At 42.7% G+C, this 12,218-nt stretch overlaps 1 gene segment (V, D, J or C); it reads left to right on the top strand.

Annotated features, from left to right (window-relative positions):
- Positions 1–11,041: 11,041 nt before the first annotated feature.
- Positions 11,042–11,619, top strand: LOC121847267. The segment is given in 2 exon segments: positions 11,042–11,177; positions 11,282–11,619. Coding segments are annotated over 2 exon segments (366 nt in total).
- Positions 11,620–12,218: the final 599 nt, after the last annotated feature.

Here is a 12,218-nt window from a genome sequence, read left to right as displayed (position 1 = left end):
GCTAGCTGAGCAGCTAACCGATCGCTGCAGCTGTACATAGTCTATTGGTAAATAGCCCACCCATTTTCACCTACCTCATCCCCATTCTGTTTTTATTTATTTACTTTTCTGCTCTTTTGCACACCAATATCTCTACCTGTACATGACCATCTGATCATTTATCACTCCAGTGTTAATCTGCAAAATTGTAACTATTCGTCTACCTCCTCATGCCTTTTGCACACATTGTATATCGACCCCCCCTTTGTTTTCTACTGTGTTATTGACTTGTTAATTGTTTATTCCATGTGTAACTCTGTGTTGTCTGCTCACACTGCTATGCTTTATCTTGGCCAGGTCGCAGTTGTAAATGAGAACTTGTTCTCAACTAGCCTACCTGGTTAAATAAAGGTGAAATAAAAAATAAAAAAATAAATTTCCTGTTTGAAATGTCATCTTGGTTTCGCCTGTAGCATCAGTTCTGTGGCACTCACAGATAATATCTTTGCAGATTTTGAAACGTCAGAGTGTTTTCTTTCCAAAGCTGTCAATTATATGCATAGTCGAGCATCTTTTCGTGACAAAATATCTTATTTAAAACGGGAAAGTTTTTTATCCAAAAATTAAAAGAGCGCCCCCTATATCAAAGAAGTTAAATAATGAGAGCCAATATATTTATTTCATTTCATTTGCGATGTTCATGAATAGTTAACGTTGCGTTATGGTAATGAGCTTGGGGCTATGAATACGCTCCTGGATACGGGATTGCTAGTCGCAAGAAGATAAGGAGACATTGGAACACAGCGCATTCAAAATCTGGGGCACTTCCTGTGTGAAATTTCATCTTGGTTTCGCCTGTAGCATTAGTTCTGTGGCACTCACAGACAATATATTTGCAGTTTTGGAAACGTCAGAGTGTTTTCTTTCCAAAGCTGTCAATTATATGCATAGTCAAGCATCTTTTCGTGACAAAATATCTTGTTTAAAACGGGAACGTTTTTTGATCCAAAAATTAAAAGAGCGCCCCCTATATCGAAGAAGTTAACAGGGCATGGATTTTGTTTCAAAATGTCAATAACTCCTGTAAATAATGCTACACATATGGACAACGTGATAACCATGATTGTTTCATCTTTAATGTCAGGACTGACCACCTTTAAGAACAAATTCTTATTTACATTGACGGCCTAACCTGGCTAAACCCAGACAATGCTGGGCCAATTGTGCACCGCCCTATGGGACTCACAATCACGCCCGAATGTGACACAGCCTAGATTTGAACCAGGGATTGCAGTGACACGTCTTGTACCAAGATGCAGTGCCTTAGACCACTGCTTCACCTGGGAGGCCAAAGATGATTGCCTAACAAGTTGGAAGAGAAGAGTTGTTGAAATACTCAAGTGTAAGTACATTTGCACTGCTGTCTTTCCTTCTCTGTTTCTCTCTCTCTGTCTGTCTTCCACTCTCTTCCCACCTCTCTCTCCCTCGCTCACGTTCATCCGGTTTAACTTATAGCTAGAGTCAGACACCTCAATAAGACAGACATAACATTAGCAAAAAGGAAACATCCTCTCACATTCAACTGGGTTTATTTTAAGCCAACTTAACATGTGTAAATATTTGTATGAACACAACAATATTTAACAACTGAGACATAAACTGAACAAGTTCCACAGACATGACTAACAGAAAAGGAATCATGTGTCCCTGAACAAAGGGGGATCAAAATCAAAAGTAACAGTCAGTATCTGGTGTGGCCACCAGCTGCATGAAGTACTGCAGTGCATCTCCTCCCCATGGACTGCACCAGATTTGTCAGTTCAAGTCAAGCTGTGAGATGTTACCCCACTCTTCCACCAAGGCATCTGCAAGTTCCTGGACATTTCTGGGGGAATGGCCCTAGCCCTCACCCTCTGATCCAACAGGTCCCAGACGTGCTCAATGGGATTGAGATCCGTGCTCTTCGCTGACTATGGCAGAACACTGACATTCCTGTTTAACAGGAAATCATGCACAGAACGAGCAGTACGGCTGGTGGCATTGACATGCTGGAGGGTCATGTCAGGATGAGCCTGCAGGAAGGGTACCACATGAGGGAGGAGGCTCTCTTCCCTGTAATGCACAGCGTGGAGAATGCCTGCAATGACATTAAGCTCAGTCCGATGATGCTGTGACACACCGCCCCAGACCATGACGGACCCTTCACCTCCAAATAGATCCCGGTCCAAAGTACAGGCCTCGGTTTAACGCTCCATCCTTTGACGATAAACGCAAATCTGACCATCACCCCTGGTGAGACAAAACCACGACTCCTCAGTGAAGAGCAGTTTTTGCCAGTCCTGTCTGATCCAGCGACGGTGGGTTTGTGCCCATAGGCAACGTTGTTGTTGGAGATGTCTGGTGAGGACCTGCCTTACAAAAGGCCTACAAGCCCTCAGTCCAGCCTCTCTCAGCCTATTGCAGACAGTCTGAGCACTGATGGAGGGGTTGCGCGTTGCTGGTGTAACTCGGGCAGTTGTTGTGGCCATCCTGTACCTGTCCCACAGGTGTGATGTTCGGATGTACTGGTCCTGTGCAGGTATTTTCACATGTGGTCTGCCACTGCGAGGACGATCATCTGTCCGTCCTGTCTCCCTGTAGCACTGTACAGACATTGCAATTTATTGCCCTGGCCACATTTGCAGTCCTCATGTCTCCTTGCAGTATGCCTAATGCATGTTCACGCAGATGAGCAGGAACCCTGGGCATCTTTCTTTTGGTGTTTTCAGAGTCAGTAGAAAGGCCTCTTTAGTGTCCTAAGTTTTCATAACTGTGACCTTAATTGCCTACCGTCTGTAAGCTGTTCGTGTCTTAAAACTTGTTTGGGATAGGGGGGAGCATTTTCACGTTCGGATGAATAGCGTGCCCAGAGTAAACTGCCTGCTACTCAGGCCCAGATACGAATATATGCATATTATTGGTAGTATTGGATAGGAAACACTCTGAAGTTTCTAAAACTGTTTGAATGATGTCTGATTTATGATAACATCCTAAAGATTGATTCTATACTTAGTTTGACAAGTTTCTTCGACCAGTAATATAACTTTTTGAAGTTTTCATCCAAAGTTCGGCTGGACCTGCACGAGCGTTTGGATTTGTGTACTAAACGCGCTAACAAAAGTAGCTACTTGGACATAAATAATGGACATTATCGAACAAATCAAGCATTTATTGTGGAACTTGGATTCCTGGGAGTGCATTGTGATGAAGATCATCAAAGGTAAGGGAATATTTACAATGTTATTTCTGATTTCTGTTGACTCCAACATGGTGGATAATTGTATTTATTTTCTGAATGCCATCTCAGATTATTGCATGGTTTGCTTTTTCCGTAAGGTATTTTTGAAATCTGACACAGCAGTTGCATTAAGGAGAGGTATATCTATATTTCCATGTCTAAGAATTTATAATGAGTATTTCTGTAAAATGATGTGACTCTCTGTAATATCACCGGATGTTTTTGGAACTAGTGAACGTAACGCGCCAATGTATACTGAGAGTTTTTAATATAAATATGCACTTTATCGAACAAAACATACATGTATTGTGTAACATGAAGTCCTATGAGTGTCATCTGATGAAGATCATCAAAGGTTAGTGATTCATTTTATCTCTATTTGTGCTTTTTGTGATTCCTCTCTTTGGCTGGAAAAATGGCTGGGTTTTTCTGTGAGTTGGTGGTAACCTAACATAATAGTTTGTGGTGCTTTTGCTGTAAAGCCTATTTGAAATCCGACACTGTGGTGGGATTAACTACAAGTTTACTTTTTAAACAATATAAAATACATGTATGTTTGAGGAATTTTAATTATGAGATCTCTGTTGTTTTGAATTTGGCGCCCTGCACTTTCACTGGCTGTTGTCATATCGATCCCTTTAACGGGATTGCAGCCCTAAGACGTTTTAAACAATACAGAAAATGTTTGCTGATTGACCATGATCACTGATGTCTGGCTTTATCTTAGAATGTATTTATTGCCTTGAAACCCCTTTTATATGCATGTGACATGCTACTACCCAACCATGGTTGTCATGCAAATTCTGTCTCCCAAGTTTGTGTACTTATATGATTTTTCCTCCAATAGGTGAATTGTCTTCCATGGTGATAAGATGACAGGGAAACTACACCTCCTCCTGGTCTTCCTGGGCCTCTGTAGTATGTACTCAATAACCTAGCAATTTATTGGAACAAGGTATTTTACGTATAGAGATAATTATAATGTCTATTGAGTTAACATATTTCTGATCTATTGTCTTCCTTCTCTTTTCTCTACTGGAGGTGTATTGTCAGAGTCTGGAGGCCATTCCCTTCAGTCATCCTGAAAAAGCCTTCAGAACCTCTCAGCCTCTCCTGTAAGGGACCTTTAGTAGCTACAACATGGCCTGGATATGTCAACCTGCAGGAAGAGCACTTGAATGGACAGGCATTATATGGAGTGATGCTAGTGGAACCGCATACGCAAAAAGTGTTGAAGGACGGGTAGAAATCACCAGAGAGAATTTTAACAGCATGGTGTATCTGAAGCTGTCTGGTCTGAGAGAAGAGGACTCTGCTGTGTATTACTGTGCAAGAGACACAGTGGTGTGAGTGGAGGATCTGCACAAAAATCCCTCAGAGATTCTAACTGTCAGCAGAGTCAACAGAGGGCAGTAGAGCGTCAGTACAACAGAGTCAACAGAGGGCAGTAGAGCATCAGTACAGCAGACTACAAACGGCACACATTCCACTGAGAACCAAATCAACCAGTAAACCTTCAACTGAACTGCTGTTAACATGAGCATTGTCCTATAGGCAAGAGTAGATAGTTAGAAACATTGATGAAAGTGTCACTCCACAATACATACTGGTACATTAATTGACAATACAAAATACAGAACAACATTGTGGACCACTCAGAGTTCTGAGACACTGTAGGCAATCATATGCAAACATAGTTCAGTATGTAATTTGGTATCAGCTATAATACGTTATGGAATGGGTTGTTCGGATTCTGGATGCTGATTGGACAAGCAGCATTCCAGGCCATGCTGTATTGGCCGTTACAGACATGCCAATGCCTGCTGACAGTTCCATCTGAAAATGATCACTGCACCTCCATAAGAATGTTATGCTGTCTGAATCATCTCTTGTATTTATCTCAACTCACACTTTATTTCCCCCTGCTTCAAGCCTTGCATTTAGTTTGGAAAAGGGTGGTTAAAATAAGCCTAGCTGGAAGATTTGTTTCACTTTTGAAATTTTTAATTCCCTGGTAGAGAGAAAGGTCACGTCCCCCTTTCAGACGTTGCACGCATCAAACAATGGTTGCATGCCACGTCATCGACTATGTCATCGACTGACAGATTTCCATAGAGATCAAATCAAATCAAATTTATTTATATAGCCCTTCGTACATCAGCTGATATCTCAAAGTGCTGTACAGAAACCCAGCCTAAAACCCCAAACAGCAAGCAATGCATGTGTAGAAGCACGGTGGCTAGGAAAAACTCCCTAGAAAGGCCAAAACCTAGGAAGAAACCTAGAGAGGAACCAGGCTATGTGGGGTGACCAGTCCTCTTCTGGCTGTGCCGAGTGGAGATTATAACAGAACATGGCCAAGATGTTCAAATGTTCATAAATGACCAGCATGGTTGAATAATAAGAAGGCAGAACAGTTGAAACTGGAGCAGCAGCACGGTCAGATGGACTGGGGACAGCAAGGAGTCATCATGTCAGGTAGTCCTGGGGCATGGTCCTAGGGCTCAGGTCCTCCGAGAGAGAGAAAGAAAGAGAGAATTAGAGAGAGCATATGTGGGGTGGCCAGTCCTCTTCTGGCTGTGCCGGGTGGAGATTATAACAGAACATGGCCAAGATGTTCAAATGTTCATAAATGATCAGCATGTTCGAATAATAAGAAGGCAGAACAGTTGAAACTGGAGCAGCAGCACGGCCAGGTGGACTGGGGACAGCAAGGAGTCATCATGTCAGGTAATACTGGGGCATGGTCCTAGGGCTCAGGTCCTCCGAGAGAGAGGAGGAGAGAATTAGAGAACGCACACTTAGATTCACACAGGACACCGAATAGGACAGGAGAAGTACTCCAGATATAACAAACTGACCCTAGCCCCCCGACACATAAACTACTGCAGCATAAATACTGGAGGCTGAGACAGGAGGGGTCAGGAGAAACTGTGGCCCCATCCGAGGACACCCCTGGACAGGGCCAAACAGGAAGGATATAACCCCACCCACTTTGCCAAAGCACAGCCCCCACACCACTAGAGGGATATCTTCAACCACCAACTTACCATCCTGAGACAGGGCCGAGTATAGCCCACAAAGATCTCCGCCATGGCACAACCCAAGGGGGGGCGCCAACCCAGACAGGATGACCACATCAGTGAATTAACCCACTCAGGTGACGCACCCCTTCCAGGGACGGCATGAGAGAGCCCCAGTAAGCCAGTGACTCAGCCCCTGTAATAGGGTTAGAGGCAGAGAATCCCAGTGGAAAGAGGGGAACCGGCCAGGCAGAGACAGCAAGGGCGGTTCGTTGCTCCAGAGCCTTTCCGTTCACCTTCCCACTCCTGGGCCAGACTACACTCAATCATATGACCCACTGAAGAGATGAGTCTTCAGTAAAGACTTAAAGGTTGAGACCGAGTTTGCGTCTCTGACATGGGTAGGCAGACCGTTCCATAAAAATGGAGCTCTATAGGAGAAAGCCCTGCCTCCAGCTGTTTGCTTAGAAATTCTCGGGATAATTAGGAGGCCTGCGTCTTGTGACCGTAGCGTACGTGTAGGTATGTACGGCAGGACCAAATCAGAGAGATAGGTAGGGGCAAGCCCATGTAATGCTTTGTAGGTTAGCAGTAAAACCTTGAAATCAGCCCTTGCTTTGACAGGAAGCCAGTGTAGAGAGGCTAGCACTGGAGTAATATGATCAAATTATTTGGTTCTAGTCAGGATTCTAGCAGCCGTATTTAGCACCAACTGAAGTTTAATAAGTGCTTTATCCGGGTAGCCGGAAAGTAGAGCATTGCAGTAGTCTAACCTAGAAGTGACAAAAACATGGATTAATTTTTCTGCATCATTTTTGGACAGAAAGTTTTTGATTTTTGCAATGTTACGTAGATGGAAAAAAGCTGTCCTTGAAATGGTCTTGATATGTTCTTCAAAAGAGAGATCAGGGTCCAGAGTAACGCCGAGGTCCTTCACAGTTTTATTTGAGACGACTGTACAACCATTAAGATTAATTGTCAGATTCAACAGAAGATCTCTTTGTTTCTTGGGACCGAGAACAAGCATCTCTGTTTTGTCCGAGTTTAAAAGTAGAAAGTTTGCAGCCATCCACTTCCTTATGTCTGAAACACATGCTTCTAGCAAGGGCAATTTTGGGGCTTCACCATGTTTCATTGAAATGTACAGCTGTGTGTCATCCGCATAGCAGTGAAAGTTAACATTATGTTTTCGAATAACATCCCCAAGAGGTAAAATATATAGTGAAAACAATAGTGGTCCTAAAACGGAACCTTGAGGAACACCGAAATTTACAGTTGATTTGTCCGGGGACAAACCATTCACAGAGACAAACTGATATCTTTCCGACAGATAAGATCTAAACCAGGCCAGAACTTGTCCGTGTAGACCAATTTGGGTTTCCAAGATCAGGATGGGGGCGGCAGGGTAGCCTAGTGGTTAGAGCGTTGGACTGCCCCTGAACAGGCAGTTAACCCACTGTTCCTAGGCCATCATTGAAAATAAGAATTTGTTCTTAACTGACTTGTCTAGTTAAATAGAGGTAAAAAGACTCATTCCTAATTCTATGCAGATTGCTGTAACATACAATGTGGTTACCTGAAAGGTAAAATACCTATCCAGGCGTTGTACGAGTTGACAAGCGTAAGAAATTTTAATTTTAATTTGATTTATTTCACCTTTATTTAACCAGGTAGGCTAGTTGAGAACAAGTTCTCATTTGCAACTGTGACCTGGCCAAGTTAAAGCATAGCAATTTGACACATTCAACAACACAGAGTTACACATGGAATAAACAAAACATAGTCAATAATACAGTAGAACAAAAGAAAACAAAAAGTCTATATACAGTGAGTGCAAATGAAGTAAGAATTGAGTTAACAGGGTCCTTAGCAATTGATTTTTTAACACTGATGAGTATACCATTAGATGTGTTTGTTGATAAGGGTCAAATATTAGGATTGCTAAAAAGTGTTCTATGGCTGTTTTTCGAAACATTCTATACAGTCCAATCCCATAAGTGAAGCATCAAAATTCAAAATGGTTCACAAAGGGTTTTCTGACATTCTCATCCCTGTCATACCGTACCTGCCTTCTTATGCAAATTACACATAGCTTTCTAACATTTTAACTCTTTCCTCTCACTCCCTCTGCCTTTTATAAAACAGTCTCTCAGTGTGAATCATATATCTCTCGGGATCAAGCGGGATCAAGGCGACAACATCCGGTGAAATTGGAGGGTGCTCAATTAAAATACATAATTGTAATATTAAACATGATGAAAATACAAGTGATTTACATTCTTGTTAAAAATCTTGTTAATCTAACTGATTTGACAGATTTACAAAAGGCTTTACGGCAAAAGCATACCATGCGATTGTCTGAGGACAGCGCCCCACATCAACATATTTTTCAACCAAACCAGGCTTCACAAAAATCACAAATAGCGATAAAATATTTCACTCACTTTAGAAAATCTTCCTCTGTTTGCAATCCCAAGGGTACCAGCTACACAATGAACGGTCGTTTTGTTTGATAAAGTCCTTTATATCCTTCTTTATAAACAAGCCTGAAACCTTGTATAAAGACTGTTGACATCTAGTGGAAACCATAGGCACTGCAATATGGGAGCTATTTTTATATATAGTCCCATTGGTTTGCATTGAAAGAGCCTGTGCCCTAAAGAAAATACAATTATTTCTGGTTGGTATTTCTGGTTGGTTTTCATCTGCTATATTTTTTATTTTATTTTTTTATTTTATTTATCCGTTATTTTACCAGGTAAGTTGACTGAGAACACATTCTCATTTACAGCAACGACCTGGGGAATAGTTACAGGGGAGAGGAGGGGGATGAATGAGCCAATTGTAAACTGGGGATTATTAGGTGACCGTGATGGTTTGAGGGTCAGATTGGGAATTTAGCCAGGACACCAGGGTTAACACCCCTACTCTCTATATCACTTCTGTTATAGTCTCAGACATTATTTTAACAGTTTTAGAAACTTCAAAGTGTTTTCTATTATATGCATATCCTGGCTTCTGGGTCTGAGTAACAGGCAGTTTACTTTGGGCACATCAGAAAGGCGGAAATTCAGGAAAAAGGGGCCTAGCCCTAAGAAGTTATAACATGTTTAACCCTCCCGTCGTCCTCGTATTGTGTCTAGACCCCGAGTACTCCGGGTCACCCTGTCCCGTCTTGGCTAAAGGCCCAATGGGCGCAAGTGTGACAGTATGCATGTGAACAGCCTTTGCCAATGTATTTCTTACACTTGCTTACCACCCAAATAGGTCCACAGACGACGCAATCGCAACCACAATGAACACTGCCCTAATCCATCTGGACAAGAGGAATACCTATGTGAGAATGCTGTTCATCGACTACAGCTCAGCATTTAACACCATAGTACCCTCCAAACTCCAAACTCCAAACTCGTCATCAAACTTGAGACCCTGGGTCTCAACCCGCCCTGTGCAACTGGGTACTGGACTTCCTGACGGGCCGCCCCCAGGTGGTGAGGGTAGGTAACAACATCTCCACCCCGCTGATCCTCAACACTGGGTCCCCACAAGGGTGCGTTCTGAACCCTCTCCTGTACTCCCTGTTCACCCACGACTGCGTGGCCATGCACGCCTCCAACTCAATCATCAAGTTTGCGGACGACACAACAGTGGTAGGCTTGATTACCAACAACGACGAGACGGCCTACAGGGAGGAGGTGAGGGCCCTTGGAGTGTGGTGTCAGGAAAATAACCTCACACTCAATGTCAACAAAATAAAGGAGATGATTGTGGACTTCAGGAAACAGCAGAGGGAGCACCCCCTATCCACATCGATGGGACAGTAGTGGAGAGGGTAGTAAGTTTTAAGTTCCTCGGCGTACACATCACGGACAAACTGAATTGGTCCACCCACACAGACAGCGTCGTGAAGAATCAAGAGCATCCTGTCGGGCTGTATCACCGCCTGGTACAGCAACTTGACCAGCACCTACTGTACAGCTTGGACTAGACAGTCTACAGGAAAAACACTGGAGAGGATTGGCGTAATTTGTTATGATGAAGCACAACTTATAAAGATTAACTGAAACACAAGTTCAGCATCACCAGAGACACTTCCAGCAACAGACTGTTTCTAACAGGACAGAGTCTGCAGACTTAATCTCTCTGCGCACGGAACCGACTAGCGGGCTGAAATTCCACAACATACGGTGATCGCTACATAAATAGTCATATTAAACATTCATGAAAATACAAGTGTCTCACATGTATCGAAAGCCTAGAATCTTGCTAATCCAACTGCGTTGTCAAATTTTAAAAAGGATTTACTGCGAAAGAATACGATGCGATTATCTGAGCAAAAAGCCCCATAAAAAACAACAATTTTAACCAGCACAGGCGTAACATAATCACAAACTGCATTAAGAGACTGTGTATTATTGTGCTGGATGACTACAATGATACTAACCAAGACATGGACCAGTTCTAAAACTGAAAACCCATGAGAATCAAGCACAAGTGCAACATATGGCCACCAGTGATTCAATAGAAGAAAACAATATAAATCGAAAAACTGCTCTATCACATAACACTTATTGTTGATACACTGGCACAATAAGTATTATAACATGTACACCTTGATTCTTCACAAAAACATTTCTCAACAGTGCCAAGATACAGTATGTAGGAGTTAGACCCCTAGAGCAATGGGGAGAAACAGTTAACACCATAGAGATGCAAATGTATTTCGATTCACATAGACCCAAGGTCTCCTCCCATTTCAATAGTCTGATATAACTGCCCTCCACAGATCTCCCTCAGTCACGACGGCCACTCCCAGTCTCTTCCTTTGCTTCTAGAATCGTAGAACCTTTCCACAATGACACTTTTAGAATGTGTGTTCCTCCTGACTCTCATCTCAGGTGTGTTAACTGGAGTTATTTCTGTCCAGTTTAGGAGAGGGGAGAGGAGCTGTGCTACTTGGCTGGAGGGTCACAGTAATCTAACCGCTTTGTCTGTTTTTCAGCTGTTCAGGGGCAGTCACTCACCTCCTCTGAGCCAGTGGTGAAGAAACCTAGAGAGTCAGTAACACTGTCCTGTGCTGTCTCTGGTCTTTCTCTAAGCTATCTGCATTGGATCCGTCAGAAACCAGGGAAAGGACTTGAGTGGATTGGTGGCACTGGCACTGTATTTGCCCAGTCTCTCCAGGGCCAGTTCACCATCACCAAAGACAGCTCAAAAAACCAGCTGTACTTAGAGGTGAAAAGCCTGAAGATTGAAGACTCTGCTGTTTATTATTGTGCCAGAGACACAGTGACACAGGAAGCTGAAGCGCCATACAAAAACTGATCAACAGTGATCCCAGGATGAGAGGCAATGAAGCGCATCTGTTCTTAAAACACACACTTAACACTACACAAAAGTTGCTGAAATTATTATAGATCCTTGAACTCCACAATAGATTCCCAAGAGGGGATGTGCAGTAAGAGATACATATAATTCAATACAACTTGTATTGTCCCACATAGGGAAATGCGCTTGTTTCTGTGCTGTTCAGCATTGTATAAAATCAAACGTATCTAGTCTGAACATCCCATATGTAAAATCTCTGGCTTTCACAGTCTAGGCAACTTGGACTGACATTACAGCAAGCCCTACACTAACCTGACTATCACCGAACAAAGTTTAGTACTCTCCAATAAGTAAGTGACAATATTCTGTGTCCACTAGAACAAATGTACCATCATTTTCAGGGATTTTTCAGAAATCATCTGCTACAAAGATGTCGTTGATTATGTGTTTGAATGTATTTTTGACATTTAATTTCCACAGGTGTTCAGGGTCAGACACTGACTGAGTCTCAATCAGTGGTTAAAAAGTCTGAAGAATCCCACAAACTGACTTGTACATATGCTGGGTTTAGAAGCAGCTATTGGAATGCTTGGATCAGACAGGCTCCTGGG

Source organism: Oncorhynchus tshawytscha, linkage group LG09, assembly GCF_018296145.1.
Source record: "Oncorhynchus tshawytscha isolate Ot180627B linkage group LG09, Otsh_v2.0, whole genome shotgun sequence".
Lineage (NCBI taxonomy): Eukaryota > Metazoa > Chordata > Actinopteri > Salmoniformes > Salmonidae > Oncorhynchus > Oncorhynchus tshawytscha.
Note: the sequence above shows the minus strand (reverse complement) of the source record. Positions and strands in the feature narration are given on the sequence as shown.